The 20,003-nt window shown below is 45.5% G+C and overlaps 1 protein-coding gene across 4 annotated transcripts in view; it reads right to left on the reverse strand.

Moving 5' to 3' along the window:
* Window positions 1–602: 602 nt before the first annotated feature.
* Window positions 603–20,003, reverse strand: part of ICA1L (islet cell autoantigen 1 like) — a 45,608-nt gene continuing 26,207 nt past the window's right edge. For 3 of the 4 annotated variants that reach the window (XM_038749285.1, XM_038749283.1, XM_038749284.1), the window contains 6 exons: window positions 17,047–17,145; window positions 16,395–16,480; window positions 12,883–12,932; window positions 10,100–10,174; window positions 4,330–4,575; window positions 603–2,344 (listed from right to left, as the gene is read on the reverse strand). In XM_038749285.1, coding sequence (XP_038605213.1) covers window positions 2,229–2,344; window positions 4,330–4,575; window positions 10,100–10,174; window positions 12,883–12,932; window positions 16,395–16,480; window positions 17,047–17,145 — 672 coding nt within the window. In that variant the 3' untranslated portion in view covers window positions 603–2,228. Of the gene's footprint in view, window positions 2,345–4,329; window positions 4,576–10,099; window positions 10,175–12,882; window positions 12,933–16,394; window positions 16,481–17,046; window positions 17,146–20,003 lie in introns of those variants that run through there. The other variant, XM_038749286.1, reaches the window with a different exon arrangement.

Consider the following 20,003-nt stretch of genomic DNA (forward strand, 5'->3'; position numbering starts at 1 on the left):
AGCACTGTACTAAACTCTAAGGAAGTGCAGTATGTTCCCTTGCTACCGCTTACAGTATCTTACACAGAATTGCTTGTTTAAAGTAACCGGCCCCAAGTAGCTATAAAATTCTAAATCTACTTATTTGTATTGTGAAGTTTTTGTTGACAAAACTGAATTCCAACAGATGGAATATGAACAGCAGAGCCACCAAGGAAGTGACTCCCAGACGGAGGAATGGAAGGGTAAAACTGAGCCACTCATCTTAATTATACATATCTAAAAATACTGCTTTACTTTGTAAGTCAAAGTTAGGAAAATTGCTTTTCAATTCTAAGCTTCCATATGGTTTCAGGATTGCTCAGAATGATCCCCTGAAATGATACACCTATGTCGGTACGGGGCTACGATTTGGCAGGAGGGGATACTTATGGGATTCTGGGGTGTATACACAGAGTCTGGGGCGTGTACAGGTGGGTATACACAGAGTCTTTCCAGTCATCGGGGAAGAAAGGGCGCTTGGCAGAGGGACGGGTTGAGGTGAGAGACGGGACTGTGAGCCCCACATGGGACAACCTGATCACCTTGTATCCTCCCCAGCGCTTAGAACAGTGCTTTGCACATAGTAAGCGCTTAACAAATACCAAAATTATTATTATTATTATGCGGAGGCAGGTTCTGACCGTATGAGCAGCAGGCTCTAGACACAGAAGGAGCCGCTCTTGATGGAGTCGGCTGCCCTTCTGCAACTAGTGGAGGCCCGCTAAATCTGGCAGTCCCTATCTTGCCCACCCCTGGGCTCAAGGTAAGGGATGGTTATTTCTTTTTCTGTTCTGGAGCGAATCCAATCTACTGCTCCAGCGATGTGCCCTAAAATGAGGACTGAGGAAAGCCACACTGTTTCCATGACTTCTGTGTTTTCCTGTCACTCTGTGGTTGTGAGTTTGGAAGGTGGAAGAAGACCTCAACTTCAGTGAAGGGATGAGATAAGCAGAGTCCCCTGACTGTTGGGCCTTCGTGAATTACTGGTGGGCCTTCGTGAATTGCCGGTGGGCAAGGCCCCATCTTGGATCGTACTTTGTATGTTTGACGTAGAGCTGAGTGTTTGCCCTTTTAAGTTCCCAGGCCCAGGAGCTGAGCTCAGGCTCACGATCTGGGAGTTGGATGAGTTTACAGCCAACACGGAAAAGGGAGGAGTTCCCACTTTCTCATCATCCGAAGAGACAAATGAGGGTGGGGGAACAGCTTTGGGGGCTTGTACAGGAACTTAGTGGCCCCAGACGTTACCCTCCCACCCTGTGTACAGTCTCCTATTTAGGCCTCCAGCATGTAGTCTGGCAGTCTACAGTCTTTTCTAGGATCACAATCAGCCTGCTGTAGTGGTCCCTGAGGACTTCTGAGACCAAAGGGAAGGAAGGAGAGAGAGGTGTGTGCTCAGGCACTATTCAAATGCTGGTGGGAATGTCACTTGAAGGAGGGGAAAAAATGTGTCCCATAATGGAAAAGTTGGGCGAGTTAAAGCTCTTTACCTACTCTGCTCTTCTCTCCTGTTTCAGTCGTAGGAAGATCACCTGTCCCTGGGTGGAAGGTAAAGAAATTACTTGAAATGTTGGCCTCACATGAAAAGGAAAAGAATGACTGAGAGTCAGTGCATTTCTGCCCCACCCTCAGAGGTCACGGAGACCTCAAACTAATTCCCCCTTACTGTTAGAATGGATCACGCTAACTCAGCAGCCAAGGCCGGTCCTCTTCGAAAAATGCACATTCCATTTACAAGATAAATCAAATCCATGCCTCCATGTAGATGGAGCTTTCGCAGACAACACTGATTACACTTGGGGAGGATGAAAGGCACCATATGACCCAAAAATGTGTTCTCCTGAATAGGCTGTTTCCTTGGAAACATAAGTAAATACGCTTATTAACGGAGAAACTCTTCAGCTTCTGTTCAGGAACTTTGAGAATTGAGAGACTCGGATGATTCAAAATAGCCTAATAGGTTTTCCACACAATACTGACGACAGTCACGAAACAGCTGCATTAAAGACAGGACAGCTTCTTCCCAGTGGTCTTGACCAGGCCTTTACCTCAGGAGAGTAGGGGGCTCAAGCAGTATCACAATCTCACATGCCACACTTTGGGTCTGGGTCACAATCTGAACTCTGCCAGGAAAGCAAGATGATAGAGAGGTCAGTGTCTCACGGCCACTGCCGGCACAATATAAATGATTGTCTACTTAGAAACTCCAGTCAAGCGTTAAGGAGTTCATCGTCTGAGTGTCCAATAGCATCTGGGTTTGAAAGGGGATCCAGGTCAGCAAACAGATTGAACCAGGCTGACTTGTCTCGGTTGCTGGTTTCTGGGGCTGCAAGCAAGAGAAGATAAAATAACATTGGGTGTGACTGAAAAATCGGCAAAAATCTGTCCTCTCTTTTAATTAGTTTGGCAAGGCCAATTTCTTGTTGTTCTCTATGTGGTTATTTGCTGTTTCCTTTAGTTAACGGAAATTAGAGCCAATCGAAGGTAAATGATCAACTGCGCCCATCTGGAACCATCAGGCAAGCTCCCCCAAAGCTCTCCCCGTTCACCTCTTTGGTTCCCTCCGTCCCGTATTTCCATTTGCTCATCCTTTCCAGCCGTTCCGAGATCTCCTGCCTGCTCTCAAAATCTCCTCCCTCTGCCTGTGCCTCTGATCCCAGGCCCTGCCACCTCCTAAAAAACACCCTGCTCCTACCTTTCTTCCCTCCCTCACCTCCACCTTCAATTGCTCACTCTCCAGTGGCTCCTTTCTCGACCCAGAAACACGCTCAAGTCTTCCCCTGCGCTAAACAAAAGCCTTCCTGGGAACCCAGTGCATTATCCAACTGCTGCCCTATTACTCGGCATCTATCTTTCCCCTGACCCCTTGAATGAGTTGCATGACACCTACTAGGAGAAGCAGCGTGGCTCAGTGGAAAGAGCCTGGGCTTTGGAGTCAGAGGTCATGGGTTCAAATCCCGGCTCCGCCAATTGTCAGCCGGGTGACTTTCGGAAAGTCACTTCACTTCTCTGGGCCTCAGTTCCCTCATCTGTCAAATGGGGATGAAGACTGTGAGCCCCCTATGGGACAACCTGATCATCTTATAGCCTTCCCAGCGCTTAGAACAGTGCTTTGCATATAGTAAGCACTTAATAAATGCCATTATTATTATTATTACTACTATCCCACAACCTTTTTAACCCACTACAGTCTAGTTTCCGACCCCATCGCTCCACTGAGGCTGCCCTCTCCAAGGTCACCGATGACCTCCGCCTTCCCAAATGGCCTGGACTTTTTGTAAACCCTCCTTGACTTCTCGGCTGCCTTTTGTTACCTTGGATGGTTCCCTCCTGGAAATGGTGGCTAATCTTATTTGTGCCACCTCCCCTCTTTCCCGATTTTCCTCCCACCTTTCCGGCTGCCCCACAGTTCCTATTGCTGGCTCCTCTTCTCTCAACCCCTAATTGTGAGTCTCCCCAACAAGATTTATCCTGGAACCCCTTACTTTTCTCCCTTTCAACTCACTCCCTTGGGGAGTTATCCAGTTCCACAGCTGCAGCTACCACTTCTACGTGGACAGCTCCCAAATCTCTCCCGCTCACCCCAACCCCTCTCCTCACCTGCTCTTGTATTTGCTCTTGTCTGAGACCTAGTTCCAAATGGATGTCCCACTGGCTCTTCTAACTCAATATTTTGACGATGGAACTAATTTTCCACCACCAAATCCTCTCCTCCACCTGACTTTCCCATCACAGTAGACAATACTGTAAGGAGACCACCCTCCTTGTCTCCAAAGCCCACTCCTTCATGTGCCTGGCAAACAGTAAGTGCTTAACAAATACCAGAATTATTATTGACCCTGACTTGTTGGTCTCTTCAACGTTCGCGTCGAGTCTGTCACTGGATCCTGTCAGTTTCTCCTCCACGAAATTTCCCCAATCCTTCCCTTTCTCTCCATCCAGGGTCTAGGTGCTTCCCTCTCAGTCTCCACACCTGGTCTCCCAACCTCCAGCTGCTCCCCTCTCCAATCCCTATTCATCCCAAATTAACCACAACCTGCAAGATGCCAGAGTCTCTGCTCTCACAGACTTTAGGTGAGGTCGTGGTAAAGATTTTTCTAATATCTACGAAGTCTAGACAGTCAATATAAAAAAGTGGGGTCCCAGTCACCTGAACATTTATGGACAAGTTCCTCACTGAGCACCTAAGCTTATCACTGCAAAGCCCGGACGGTACTGTTGGGATGACGTTTAAAGAAGTTGGGTGTAATTTGAGTATTCTCCTTGTCAGGTTTTAGGAGGAGCAACTTAATGGACACCTATGGCACTTACTCTTGAAACCCCCAGCCGTCTGGCGACCCAGGTCAAGGAGCTGTGAAGGGAGGAATCCGGGCAAATTTGCGAGCGTCTCTGACTCCGAGGAAGCCATCTGTGTCGGGAAGCTGGACCCGGGCTGGCCAAATGCAGTCTGGCGTTCCTGAGTGGACTCCGCAGGTCCTGAGGAACCGGGGCTCAGGAAGGAGAACTCCTTTTCAAAATCTCTTCCTTCCAGCGAATCCGCAAGTAGGTCTTTGATGACTGTCAAAGAAGGATGAAGAGAGATGCTAAAGGAGCACCGACGTCCACTTGCACTTCAGTAACCACAGACGGCCTAATTTACCTGGGAACAAACAACTGAAGATTTCCAGGTAATGGATTGAGCATTCTTTTTGCTTGAGCTTTTATAATCTTGGCTCCAAAGAGTCTTATTAGAAATCACAACTGCAAATGTCAGAAAATAGGGTGACGAGAACAAAAATATTAATTTCGAACAAAAGAACCCCAAGCAACTGATCAAAACGTAGATAGCCAAAGAGGTCAATTTTGGAAAATTAATACTGGGTCTGTTTGGGGTTGTTGGTTTTCTTTTGCTCCACAGCTGCTTGTTCTCAAGTTATGGCAAAAGTAGAGCTCTGATGAGGAGTATTGTCAGGCCAAGAAGAAACCACTTTGTTTCTTAAATCAACAAATATTGATTTTATCTTGCATTATCTAACGCCCGTCCGTCGCAAGTGAGATTGTTTTTCAGCAAGTTGCTTTGATTTAAACTGTATCATCAGTTTTCCATTAAAGGAAGTCCCAGACTCTACTGTGGAGAAGCTGTATTATAAGAATAAAGCCTAGTAAAAGGCTACATTCATCATCATCATCAATCGTATTTATTGAGCGCTTACTATGTGCAGAGCACTGTACTAAGCGCTTGGGAAGTACAAATTGGCAACATATAGAGACGGTTCCTACCCAACAGTGGGCTCACAGTCTAAAAGGGGGAGACAGAGAACAAAACCAAACATACTAACAAAATAAAATAAATAGATATGTACAAGTAAAATAAATAAATAAATAAATAGAGTAATAAATATGTACAAACATATATACATATATACAGGTGCTGTGGGGAAGGGAAGGAGGTAAGATGGGGGGTTGGAGAGGGGGACGACGGGGAGAGGAAGGAAGGGGCTCAGTCTGGGAAGGCCTCCTGGAGGAGGTGAGCTCTCAGTAGGGCCTTGAAGGGAGGAAGAGAGCTAGCTTGGCGGATGGGCAGAGGGAGGGCATTCCAGGCCCGGGGGAGGACGTGGGCCGGGGGTCGATGGCGGGACAGGCGAGAACGAGGTACGGTGAAGAGATTAGCGGCGGAGGAGTGGAGGGTGCGGGCTGGGCTGGAGAAGGAGAGAAGGGAGGTGAGGGAGGAGGGGGCGAGGGGATGGATGGACAGCCTTGAAGCCAAAGGTGAGGAGTTTCTGCCTGATACGCAGATTGATTGGTAGCCACTGGAGATTTTTGAGGAGGGGAGTAATATGCCCAGAGCGTTTCTGGACAAAGATAATCCGGGCAGCAGCATGAAGTATGGATTGAAGTGGAGAGAGACACGAGGATGGGAGATCAGAGAGAAGGCTGATGCAGTAGTCCAGACGGGATAGGATGAGAGCTTAAATGAGCAGGGTAGCGGTTTCATTCATTCATTACATTCATTCATTCATTCAATTGTATTTATTGAGCGCTTACTGTGTGCAGAGCACTGTACTCAGCGCTTGGGAAGTACAAGTTGGCAACATATAGAGATGGTCCCTACCCAACAGTGGGCTCACAGTCTAGAAGGGGGAGACAGAGAACAAAACAAAACATATTAACAAAATAAAATAAATAGAATAAATATGTACAAGTAAAATAAATAGAGTAATAACAAGTAAAATAAATAAATAAATAGAGTAATAACAAGTAAAATAAATAGAGTAATAATAAATAGAGTAATAAATAAATAACTAGAGTAATACATCACACCTGAAGTTCATAAAAACAAGAAAATGATTACAATCGATCGATCAGTGGTATTTACTGAGCACTTGCTGTGTGCAGAGCTCTGTAGTACGTGATTGGGAGGATACAACACTACAGAGTTGGGAGACACATTCCCTGACCACCAGAACCTTCAGTCCGGAGTGGGAAGGAGCTGCCTTGGACAGCCGGGCCAACCCCTTTTTTTCCTCTGCAACATTATCCAACCTTGCCATCACTGACACTGTCCTGTCCGGATTCTCCTCCTATCTCTCCGACTGCTCCTTCTCTGCCTCTTTTGCAGGCTCCTCCTCTCCTTCCATCCTCTAACAGTGGGAGTCTCTCAGGGTTCAGTTCTGGGCCCCTTTCCCTTCTCAATTTACACCCACTCCCTTGGAGAACTCATCCGCTCCTTTGGCTTCAACTACTATCTTTATGCAGATGGTCTTACCCCCATGTTACCTCCTTCCCTTCCCCAAAGCACCTGTTTATATGTATATATGTTTGTACATATTTATTACTCTATTTATTTATTTATTTTACTTGTACATATCTATTCTATTTATTTTATTTTGTTAGTATGTTTGGTTTTGTTCTCTGTCTCCCCCTTTTAGACTGTGAGCCCACTGTTGGGCAGGGACTGTTTCTATATGTTGCCAATTGGTACTTCCCAAGCGCTTAGTACAGTGCTCTGCACACAGTAAGCGCTCAATAAATACGATTGATGATGATGATGATGATGGTCTCCAAGTCGACTTCTCCAGGCCTGACCTCTCTCCTTCTCTGCAGTCTTGTAGTTCCTCCTGCCTTCAGGACATCCCTACCTGGGTGTCCAAAATGGATCTCCTTATCTTCCCACCCAAGCCCTGTCCTCCCCAGGCCTTTCCCATTACTGTAGACACCACCACCACCACCATCCCTGTCGCACAAGCCAGTAACCATGGCATTATCCCTCCCACCCCCCACAATAATAATAATAATAATGGCAAAGCACTGTTCTAAGCGCTGGGGAGGTTACAAGGTGATCAGGTGGTCCCACGGGGGGCTCACAGTCTTCATCCCCATTTTACAGATGAGGTCACTGAGGCACAGAGAAGTGAAGTGACTTGCCCAGAGTCACACAGCTGACAATTGGCGGGGTGGGATTTGAACCCATGACCTCTGACTCCAAAGCCCGTGCTCTTTCCACTGAGCCACGCTGCTTCTCAACACTTATGTACCTATGCTTGGTGGCAGCTGCTTCCTCTACTTGTAATTTATTTTGAATTTCTATCTCCCCACTAGTCTGTCAGCTCCTTGGGAGCAGAGACCGTATATACTTATTCTTTTGTACTCTCCCAAGTGCTTAGTACAGAGTTCGGCACACTATAGATTGTAAACTCCTTGAGGGCAGGAATCAAGGGCTTAGTACACTGTTCTGCAGAAAGAAGTGCTCAGGAAACACTACTGACGGAGGTTTAGTATTTCAGTGGAAACATCCGGCAGGGAATGGGTCGCTCTCTTGTTTTGTACTTCCTGAGCACTTAGTAGAGTGCCCTGTGGTCAGTGAGTTCTCCATTCAGGCTATTACTCTCCCCCTTTTAGACTGTGAGCCCACTGTTGGGTAGGGACTGTCTCTATATGTTGCCAATTTGTACTTCCCAAGTGCTTAGTACAGTGCTCTGCACATAGCAAGCGCTCAATAAATACGATTGATGATGATGATGATGATTACTCTTACTGTGACTGCTCTTCCTACAAACACAGCATGGCCTAGTGGAAAGAGCACAGGCCTGAGAGTCAGAAGGACTTGGGTTCTAGTCCCAGCTGCTGGGTGACCTTGGGCAAGTCGGTTAACTTCTCTGCGCCTCAGTTTCCCTTTTTATGGTACTTGTTAAGCGCTTATTATGTATGGTCCAGGCAGTGTACAAAACAGTGTACATGTTTTGTTTTGTTGTCTGTCTCCCCCTTCTAGACTGTGAGCCTGCTGTTGGGCACGGACCGTCTATATGTTGCCAACTTGTACTTCCCAAGCGCTTAGTACAGTGCTCTGCACACAGTAAGTGCTCAATAAATACGATTGAATGAATGAATGAATGTACTAAGCACTGAAGTAGATACAAGGGAATCAGGTTGTACACAATCCATGTCTCACAGGGTGCTCACAGTCTTAATCCCCATTTTACAGATGAGGTTACTGAGACATAGAAAAGTTAAATGATGATGATGATGGCATTTGATAAGCACTTACTATGTGCAAAGCACTGTTCTAAGTGCTGGCGAGGATACAAGGTGATCAGATTGTCCCACGTGGGGCTCACAGTCTTCATCCCCATTTTACAGATGAGGTAACTGAGGCACGGAGAAGTTGAGTGACTTGCCCAAAGTCACCCAGCTGACAATTGAGAGAGCCGGGATTTGAACCCACGACCTCTGACTCACAAGCCCGGGCTCTTTCCATTGAGCCACGCTGCTTCTCTAATGACTTGCCCAAGGTCACGTGGCAGACAAGGGGCAAAGCCAGGATCAGAACCCAGATCCCTCTGATTCCCAGGCCTGTGCTCGATCCACTAGGCCTTGCTGCTACCTCAGAGGGAAAATGGGGATTCAAAACCTGTCCTCCCTCCTATTTACACTGTGAGACCCCCATAGGACAGGCAACTACTGTGTATGACCTGGTTAAACTTGTATCTACCCATCATCATCAGTCGTATTTATTGAGCGCTTACTATGTGCAGAGCACTGTACTAAGCGCTTGGGAAGTACAAATTGGCAACATATAGAGACAGTCCCTACCCAACAGTGGGCTCACAGTCTAAAAGGGGGAATAATAATATAATAATGGCATTTATCAAGCACTTACTATGTGCAAAGCACTGTTCTGAGCACTGGGGAGGTTACAAGGTGATCAGGTTGTCCCACAGGGGGCTCACAGTCTTAATCCCCATTTTGCGGATGAAGTGACTGAGGCCCAGAGAAGTGAAGTGACTTGCCCAAAGTCACACAGCTGACAGTTGGCGGGGCCGGGATTTGAACCCATGACCTCTGACTCCAAAGCCCACGCTCTTTCCACTGAGCTACGCTGCTTCTCTAGGCACGCTGCTTTACCGAGTGCTTACTGAGAACACTTTCTGTGGCAGTGTCCTGCACCAAACACCTGGAAGAGTACAACATCATCATCATCATCATCAATCGTATTTATTGAGCGCTTACTGTGTGCAGAGCACTGTACTAAGCGCTTGGGAAGTCTTAGGTTCGCACCGGGAGAGTTTCCAGGAATTTACCAGTCTCAGTTACGGGGTGGAGAGTCAAGCAGAAGCATACCCGTTGCATTCGTACCTTGGGCAGCGGCTAGTGAGTGAAGGCAATCTGCTAAAAGTCAAAATTCACTTGTGCTGGGCAGCAGCGGCTCGGGGAAGAGTCAAGGATGGAGACTCACATTCACCGGGCGGAACAAGGCAATGGCAAACCGCGTCCGGATTTTTACCAAGAAAACTCTACGGATACACTACCAGAACGAGTGCATTCAGGGGCATTCAGGGAGAGATGTGTCCATGGAGTCACTATGGGTCGGAGACGACTCGACAGCATAAGACAAGACACCCGGTGCTCAGAACGGTACCTGACACGTAGTGAGCGCTTAACAAAATGCCGTAAATAAAATACAAAACCATGCTTGGTTTCCGGTATAGTTTCTGTGTTGCTTCTTGAAAGTGGGCAAGTAGAGCAATTAAATAACAGCAAATAAAACTGAAGCTTCTATGATAATACAGAAAAGTCTTGAGAGAGTAATATTGAAAGGTCTTACCATTGTCGGGGCCAGAAAGCTGAGATGGTCCAAATTGACTCATTTGAAAAAGGCTTTCTTTGTCGTCTTCAGGAGCTGGGATAAAGGCATAAAAACACAATGAAAAAGTGGTAAAAAGCCCCTCTAGACTGTAAGCCCTCCTCTAGACTGGAAGCTCCTTGGTAGGCAGGTAGGCAGGGAATGTGTCCATCAACTCTGTTGAACCGTACTCTCTCAAGTGCTTAGTACAGTGCTCTGCACACAGTAAGAGCTCAGTAAATACCACTGTTGATGACGATAAAATTCCAAAGAGTAGGTTTAGGACCACCGGGATTTATTTTTTCAATCATTACGGTCCAAATGCAATTATCTGTAGGTTTTCTTGTTTTTTAATCTGTGTGGGTTTGGTGTCATTCCACCACCATCCCAACTGTATCATGGCTGGGGGAATCTGTCTTGTTCTCTTCGTTCTATTTCAGTTTTCTGCATTCTCCAGATATTCATGGTGCCATCCTGGACACTGCCTTCATTCTCCTGTCAAATAGGCTGCATAACATCCCATTCATATTCCAGGCCTCAGGCTGGTTGCAAGTTGAGAACCTGCCCAGAGGACAAGTCTGTTTGGGTGTGTGTATACACGTATGTACATGTGCTGAGTAAGGGGAGGGGTGTGCGTGTGAATGCGTGCTAAGCAGGGGTGGTGGTGAGTGTGTGTTTGCATTCTGAGCAGGGGATCATCATCATCAATCGTATTTATTGAGCACTTACTGTGTGCAGAGCACTGTACTAAGCGCTTGGGAAGTACAAGTTGGCAACATATACAGTCCCTACCCAATAGTGGGCTCACAGTCTAAAAGGGGATAGGTATGTATGCATGCTAGGGGGGATGTGGGTGTGTTTGCAGAGAAGAGGGTGGGGGAAAGCATCCGCTGAGCAGGGGAAGGTGCACGCTGAGCAGCCGTGGTGGTGGATTAGAGCAGGGTTTGTGTGCACAATGAGCAGAGCATGTGCGTGTGTGTCTGTGCATCCTGAGCACAGAGTAGCGTGCCTGCCAAGCCAGGGGTGGGTGCATTATCAGCGGAGGGAGGGAGGGAGTGAGAGAAAGAGAAAGCATCCTGATCAGGGGATAGGTGTGCATAATAATAATAATGCTGTTGGCATTTGTTAAGCACTTACTATTCATTCATTCATTCATTCAATCGTATTTATTGAGCACTTACTGTGTGCAGAGCACTAGACTAAGCGCTTGGGAAGTCCAAGTTGGCAACATACAGAGACGGTCCCTACCCAACAGCGGGCTCACAGTCTAGAAGTACTATATGCCAAGCACTGTTCTAAGCGCTGGGGGAGATACAAGGTAATCAGGTTATCTCACGTGGGGCTCACAGTCTTCATCCCCATTTTACAGATGAGGGAACTGAGGCCCACAGAAGTTATGTGACTTGCCCAGGGTCACACAGCTGACAAGTGGTAGAGCCGGGATTAGAGCCCACAACCTCTGGCTCCCCAGCCCGGGCTCTTTCCACCGAGCCACGCATGCATGCAAGGCAGAGGGGAGGGTGTGCCTGCTGAGCAGGGAGTGTGTGTGTGTGTGTGTATATGGGTGTAACTGGGAGAGTACAATAGTTCAAAAAGTGCATACTGTACTAAGTGCTTAGTACACTGCTCTGCATATAATAATAATAATAATAATAATGGCATTTATTAAGCACTTACTATGTGCAAAGCACTGTTCTAAGCGCTGGGGAGGTTACAAGGTGATCAGGTTGTCCCACGTTGGTCTCACAGTCTTAATTCCCATTTTACAGATGAGGGAACTGAGGCACAGAGAAGTGAAGTGACTTGCCCAAAGTCACCGGGATTTGAACCCCTGACCTCTGACTCCAAAGCCCGGGCTCTTTCCACTGAGCCACGCTGCTTCTCCTTCTCCTTAAGTAAACACTTAAAAAATATCATTGACGCTGCTTCTCCTTCTCCTTCCGCTTAAGTAAATACTTTAAAAATATCATTGATTGAGTAAATATTATCCCTGACCTCAGGGATCTTACGCTCCAGAGGGGAGACAGGCACTAAAATGTTTGCAGAGAGAAAGTTCTTGGGGTGCTATATGGCTACATCGTAGCAGGGGAAGGGGTGTGAGCCCCCAAATCCTTAGGGGGTGAAGTGTTGGTAGGGTTATAGATTTTAAATCCAATACGGAAGGCTTCCTCAAGGCAGTGTGTTTTCAGAATTTGAAAATGGGGAGAGCAGCCGTCTGTCAGATGTTAAGGGGGGAAGATGTAAGCAAAAGGAAGGTAGATGGGGTGACCCAGTGAGTGAGTGAGCGAGGCCCCATGATGCGGTTATTTTGGAAGAAATGAAGGATACGAGCTGGGGTAGAGTGGGAGAAGAGAGTGGCTAAATATATATATATATATATATATATATATATATATATATATATATATATATATATATATATAATGGCATTTGTTAAGCGCTTACTATGTGCAGAGCACTGTTCTAAGCGCTCGGGGTGGATACAAGGTGATCAAGTTGTCCCACATGGGGCTCACAGTCTTAATCCCCATTTTACAGATGAGGTAACTGAGGCTCAGAGAAGTTAAGTGACTTGCCCAAGGTCACACAGCAGACATGTGGCGGAGCCGGGATTCGAACCCATGACCTCTGACTCCAAACCCATGAGCCACGCTGCTCCTCAGTAGGAGGGAGAGGGCTGATTGAGAACCTTCGGCTAAGGCCGAGGATTTCCGGTGAGTGAGAAGTGGGGAGACAGGGTTCGCTGCAGAGATTTGACACCTTACCTCGATCGGTCCCCGGACCCACGGGGGATTCTTCATCCAACACAATTAGCCTGGGTGAATAGAAAAGTACAATTAGACTCTGCCGCCTGCAGTGAGTTTTCTGAAATGTATGTGATTCGGCTTCAACCCAGAGTTGCCTCAAAATTACAGAGAAAGAGAAAACCTCCGATGAATGGACCGTGGGACGCTAAGGTCTATAAACATTTTGCCCGTGATTGGATCCAGACGGACTGCCGCCTGCCCGCTGGATTCTGCCATCCACGATTGCTGGAGATAGGAGGAATCGCCTAAAAACCCTACGATTAAGGTGAAACAGACACTTCTTCGCTAACCTGGCATTCGATAAGAAGCTAAGTTATTTTAATATGAAGAAGGATATTGTTTGGGGTGGGGGGGTTGTTATTTGTTAGGTGCTTACTATGTGCCAGGCACTGTACTAAGCGCTGGGATATATACAAGCTAATCAGGTTGGACACCATCTTTGTCCCACATGTCCTTCACAGGATTAATCCTCATTTTTACAGACGAGGTAACTGAGTCACAGAGAAGTGAAGTGACTTGCCCAAAGTCACACAGCAGACAAGTGGGGGAGTGATTATTATCATTATTCTCTATATGTTGCCAATTTGTACTTCCCAAGCGCTTAGTACAGTGCTCTGCACATAGTAAGCGCTCAATAAATACGATTGATGATTATTATCATTTCTATTATTATTAATAATGTTGGTAGTTGTTAAGCGCTTACTCTGTGCCAAGCACTGTTCTAAGCGCTGGAGTAGATATAAGGTAATCAGGTTGTCCCACATGGGGCTCACAGTCTTCATCCCCATTTTACAGATGAGGGAACTGAGGCCCAGAGAAGTGAAGTGACTCGCCCAAGGTCACACAGCTGACAAGTGGCGGAGCTGGGATTTGAACCCACGACCTCTGACTCCAAAGCCCGGGCTCTTTCCACTGAGCCACGCTGCTTACTATTTGCTCACTGTGTGCCAAGCACTGCACTAAGCGCTGGGGTAGTTAGAAGATGATAGATTGGACACAGTCTCTGCCCCACACAGGGCTCATAGCCGAAATCACAGAGAGTAGGATTTAATCCTTTTACAAATGAGGGAACGGAGGCACAGAGAAGGTAAGTGATTTCCCTGAGGTCACACAGCAGATAAGCAGCCTAGCCTACTGGAAAGAGCTTGGGCATGAGAGTCAGAGGACTTGGGTTCTAATCATGACTGTCACTAGGCTGCTCTGTGACCTTAGACAAGTCACTTCACTTCCCTGTGCTTCAGATTCCTCCTCCGAAATGAGGAGGTGAGGATTCAATACCTGTCCCCCATCCCTCCCTCTGCCCTACCCCCTTCCCTCCCCACAGCACTTGTATATATTTGTACATATTTATTACTCTGTTAATTTTATTTGTACATATTTACTATTTATTTATGTATTTATTTTACTTGTACATATCTATCCTATTTATTTTATTTTGTTAGTATGTTTGGTTTTGTTCTCTGTCTCCCCCTTTTACACTGTGAGCCCATTGTTGGGTAGGGACTGTCTCTAAATGTTGCCAATTTGTACTTCCCAAGTGCTTAGTACAGTGCTCTGCACATAGTAAGCGCTCAATAAATACGATTGATGATGATGATGATACTAGATTTATTTTATTAATGATGTGTATATAGCTATAATTCTATTTATTCTGATGGTATTGACACCTATCTACTTATTTTTTTTGTCTGTCTCCCCACTTCTAGACTATGAGCCTGTTGTTGGGAAGGTACCGTCTCTATATGTTGCCGATTTGCACTTCCCAAGCACTTAGTACGGTGCTCTGCATACAGTAAGCGCTCAATAAATACGATTGAATGAATGAATGAATGAATGTTCTCCCTCCCACTTAAACTGTAAGCTCCATGTGGGATGGGGACTGTGTCTGACTTGATTAACTTGGGCTTATCCCAGCGCTTAGTACAGTGCTTACCACATATTAAGCACTTCACAAATACCAGAAGCAGCCTGGCTCAGTGGAAAGAGCCCGGGCTTTGAAGTCAGAGGTCATGAGTTCAAATCCCAGCTCCGCCAACTGCCAGGTGTGTGACTTTGGGCAAGTCACTTCACTTCCCTGTGCCTCAGTTTCCTCATCTGTAAAATGAGGATTAAGACTGTGGGCCCCCCGTGGGGCAACCCGATCACCTTGTAACCTCCCCAGAGCTTAGAACAGTGCTTTGCACATAGTAAGCGCTTAATAAATGCCATCATTATTATTATTATTAAGTAGTAGTAGTAATAACAGCATTTATTAAACTTTATTATTGCATTATATTATTCACTACAGCCCTCTAGACTATAAACTCATTGTAGGCTGGGAATGTTTCTACCAAGTCTGTTTTATGGCCCTCTCCAGGAGCTTGGTAAAAATAATAATAATAATAATTTTGGTATTTGTTAAGTGCTTACTATGTGCCAAGCACTGTTCTAAGCTCTGGGGGTAGATACAAGGTAATCAGGTTGTCCCACATGGGGCTTACAGTCTTAATCCCCATTTTCCAGATGAGGGAACTGAGGCACAGAGAAGTTAAGTGACATGCCCAAAGTCACACAGCCGAGTGCCCCTCAGCACTCAAGTCCATATCTGTAATTAATGTATTTATATTAATGTCTGTCTCCCCCGTGTACACTGTAAGCTCACTGTGGGCAGGGAATGTGTCTTTTTATCATTATATATCATTATATATGTATCATTATATCGTTATATTGTACTCTCCCAAGCGCCTAGTATGGTGCTTTGCACACAGTAGGTGCTCAATAAATGACTGAACAAATGAATGAGGTGAAAGCAAAGGACTAGGAAATATAGCCTAATTCAGCGCTTAGAACAGTGCTTTGCACATAGTAAGCGCTTAATAAATGCCATTATTATTTTTTATTATTATTATATAGCCACTGAAGGCTTCAAAATAAATACAAAGGGTTTTTCTCAGAGCTGCCTATAAGCCTCGGGTCACTACTAAGCTCATTTCTTCAAGATGCTTGAGGGTTTGCAACTGCAAAAGCCTTGGGGTTGAACTTTCTCCTAGTCCCTTTCCCCCTCCCCAGCCAGGAGTCCATGTTTCCACTGGGATCGAGTCCATCAGGAAGGACTCCGATGGGGAGGGATGTGGCCTGTCATTCATTCGATCACATTTATTGAGCGCTTTATGCAGAGCATTGTATTAACAGCTTGGGAGAGTACAATATAACGATAAACAGACACATTCCCAGCCCACAACATGCCAGCCTTGAGGTTTTTGCAACTAGCGTGCTCAAGCACAGCTTAGATGGTATGTCCCAGGACTGCTGTGGAGAACTGGAGTTCAAGTTACCTACCTTTTTGCCTTTTTGTGGGGCAAACAATGTAGAAAACTGTTCATAAGTGATCTCCTCTGACTTAGAAAGCAAACATCCTCCTACAAAGATGCCAGATGAACATGACAAGTTGCCAAGTAAGAGCTTACAAGAGCCACTTTTTTTCTACTTACTCCTCAAAGTTTTCAGGAAGAGAATCGTTTCCTATTTTTTCCTCTTTTTGTTCTTCAGCAAGTTTAGCTGGGGGCTCGTGAAGTCGCTATAAAAACAGAAATTTTCTTTAAAAGCTATGAAAAGATGATTTATTTCCCAGCTTCTAAGGAAAAAGAGAATCATGTTTGCACCAACAATGCCCTAATAGAAAACAGTGGTGGGAATCTAGAAATTCGGTTCTCAGAGTTATAAGCTGTGCTCTTTTCACTAGATTGTCCGATATTTTTCCCCAAGGGAAGGGGAATAAAAAGGGTTAGTGGAAAAATATTTTGATCATGTACTATCAATTAATATTTACTGAGCATCTATTGTGCCACTCTGCTTCTTGGGGAAGACTTCTTGGAGGAGATATAATTTCAGGCGGCTTTGAAAATGGGGAGTAGTGTAGGTCTGGGATAAGAAGGGGAGGGGAGTTCCATGCAGAAGAAAGAGCGTAAGCAGAGGCAGGAGACTGATGGCGGGAGAAGTGTGAAAGAGGCACAGTGAGTATGTTCGCTTGAGAGCAACAAAGAGGGTGCGTTGGGGTGTAATGGGCTTGGGGACTGCATATTTATATTTAAAAAATAACACTGAAGAAAATAACATGGAAATATACATCACCAAGGTCTGCACCTTAAGCACCACAAAGTCATACGGATGGACATCTGTAAATTCCTCATGAATTCGGGACATCATTCGAGCTGTTTTTTCCCAGAATCCTAGGAGAGTTCTCTGAGGAAAAACATAAAGAGACAATTCCGCTAAAATTCCCAAGAACATTTTACTAACAAGAGTTAAGACCGAGATCCCAGAAAACTCAGTTCTGCAGAGACTTAGCATCAAAAGAGTTGTACAGAATGGCGTTTGTTCTGTGTTGGTAGACATTCATGACGATAAAGGGTTACTAAAGAAAGACATCGTGCATTACTGCTAAGAGAATGGAAACTTCTAAGATGCAGCAGAACTTTATTGAATCAATCAATCAATCGTATTTATTGAAGGGATACATCAGTAAAGAAGGACTCAGGTAATGGTCACTGAACAATCAATCCTATTTATTGAGCACTTACTATGTGTGCACAGCACTGTACTACGTGCCAGGGCAAGTATAATATTACAGAGGTTTTTTATGGCATTTGTTAACCGTTTACTATGTGCCAGGCACTATACTAAGTGCTGGGGTAAATACAAGCTAATCTGGTTGGACACAGTCCATGTCCCACATGGGGCCCACAGTCTTAATCCCCATTTTACAGATGAGGTAACTGAGGCACAGAGAAGTTAAGTGACTTGCACAAGGTCACACAGCAGACTAGTGGAAGAGCTGGGATTAAAACACAGGTCCTTCTGAGTTCCAGGCCTATGTAATGCACTGAATTACAATAATAATGGCATTTATTAAGTGCTTACTATGTGCAAAGCACTGTTCTAAGCACTGGGGAGGTTAGTGATCAGATTGTCCCACGGGGGGCTCACAGTCTTAATCCCCATTTTACAGATGAGGAAACTGAGGCACAGAGAGGTTAAGTGATTTGCCCAAAGTCACACAGCTGACAAGTGGTGGAGCTGGGACTTGAACCCATGACTTCTGACTCCAAAGTCCATGCTCTTTCCACTGAGCCATGCTGCTTCCCACAATTGTACTGTGAATAGTTGTAACGTGGACAATGTTTTCCAATAAACCTATATAACATTTCATTCATTCAATCGCATTTATTGAGCACTTACTGTGTGCAGAGCACTGTACTAAGCGCTTGGGAAATACAAGTTGGCAACATATAGAGATGGTCCCTACCCAACAGTGGGCTCACAGTCTAGAAGAACATAAATTGGAGTCCTTTCCAGAACAACCAGAAAAGTAATATAATAATAATAATAATGGCATTTATTAAGCGCTTACTATGTGCAAAGCACTGTTCTAAGCGCTGGGGGGGTTATAAGGTTATCAGGTTGTCCCATGGGGGCTCACAGTTTTAATCCCCATTTTACAGATGAGGGAACTGAGGCACAGAGAAGTTAAGTGACTTGCCCAAAGTCACACAGCTGACAATTGGCGGAGCCGGGATTTGAACCCACGACCTCTGACTCCAAAGCCCGGGCTCTTTCCACTGAGCCACACTCATTCTCTGAAATTCCTTTATGTGCTACATACTGTAATTATAAACAATTGTTTATAAGGTTTATAGGGTGGTGTGAGAGTACAATACAATAGTTGATAGACTGTAAGCTCACTGTGGGCTGGGAACATGTGTTACCAACTCTGTTAAATTATACTCTCCCAAGCACTTAGAACAGTGACCTACACAAAATGTTCAACAAATACGATTGATTGATAAATATGATCATTTTTCCTAACGGTATTAGTTAAGCACTTATTATGTGCCAAACACTGTACTAAGACCTGGGAGAAATACAAGAGAATGACACTGGGCTCACAGCCTTAATCCCCACTTTACAGATGAGGTAACTGAGGCCCAGAGAACTGAAGTGACTTGCCAAAGGTCAAGCAGGAGACAAATGGCGGAGCTGGAATTAGAACTCAGCTCCTCAACTCCTTGCACTAAAGGAGTTTAAAATTTCCTGGGGGAGATAGATAATAAAATAAGCTACAAGTTGGGGGAAGCAACAGATTTTATAAATAAATACCAAAAGCCCTAACAGCGCAGAAGAGTGAGTATCCAAGTACTAGGAGATGCGGAAGTGATAATAATAATAATAATTATAGCATTTATTAAGCGCTTACTATGTGCAGAGCACTGTTCTATGCGCTGGATAGCATTTATTAAGCGCTTACTACATTCAAAGCACTGTTCTATGTGCTGGGGAGGTTACAAGGTGATCAGGTTGTCCCACGGGGGGCTCACAGTCTTCATCCCCATTTTACAGATGAGGTAACTGAGGCCCAGAGAAGTGAAGTGACTTGCCCAGAGTCCCACAGCGGGCAATTGGCGGAGCCAGGATTCGAACCCATGACCTCTGACTCCAAAGCCCGGGCTCTTCCCACTGAGCCACGCTGCTTCTCTGATGAAGTGATGAAAAGGCAGCAGACCAGGGAAATATGGTGGGGAGATGAGATGAATCAGGGAAGACACGCAGGAAGAGATGTGATTTCAGAAGAGCTGTGAAAACGTGGAGAGCTGTAGTCTGCCGGATATCATCATCATCAATCGTATTTATTTAGCGCCTACTATGTGCAGAGCACTGTACTAAGCGCTTGGGAAGTACAAATTGGCAATATATAGGAAGAGGAAAAGTGGGAGTAAGAGATCAGTGGCCAGAGAGACAAGAATGAGACATTGTTAGTAGGATGGCCTTAGAGGAGTGTACTAAGGGTTCTGTACAGTGCTCTGCACACAGTAAGTGCTCAGTAAATACTATTTATTGACTAAAGAGTGCAGAATGGGTTTAGCGGGTAAGCAGAGAAGCAGCATGGCGTGGTGGACAGAGCATGGGCCTCGGACTCAGGTCATGGGTTCTAATCACAGCTCTGCCATTTGTCTGCTGTGTCACTTGTCACTTCACTTCTCGGTGCCTCCGTTACCTCACCTGTAAAATGGGGATAGGGACTGCGGGCAACTGGTTTGCTCGCT

The sequence above is a fragment of the Tachyglossus aculeatus genome, chromosome 7 (genome assembly GCF_015852505.1).
Source record: "Tachyglossus aculeatus isolate mTacAcu1 chromosome 7, mTacAcu1.pri, whole genome shotgun sequence".
NCBI lineage: Eukaryota > Metazoa > Chordata > Mammalia > Monotremata > Tachyglossidae > Tachyglossus > Tachyglossus aculeatus.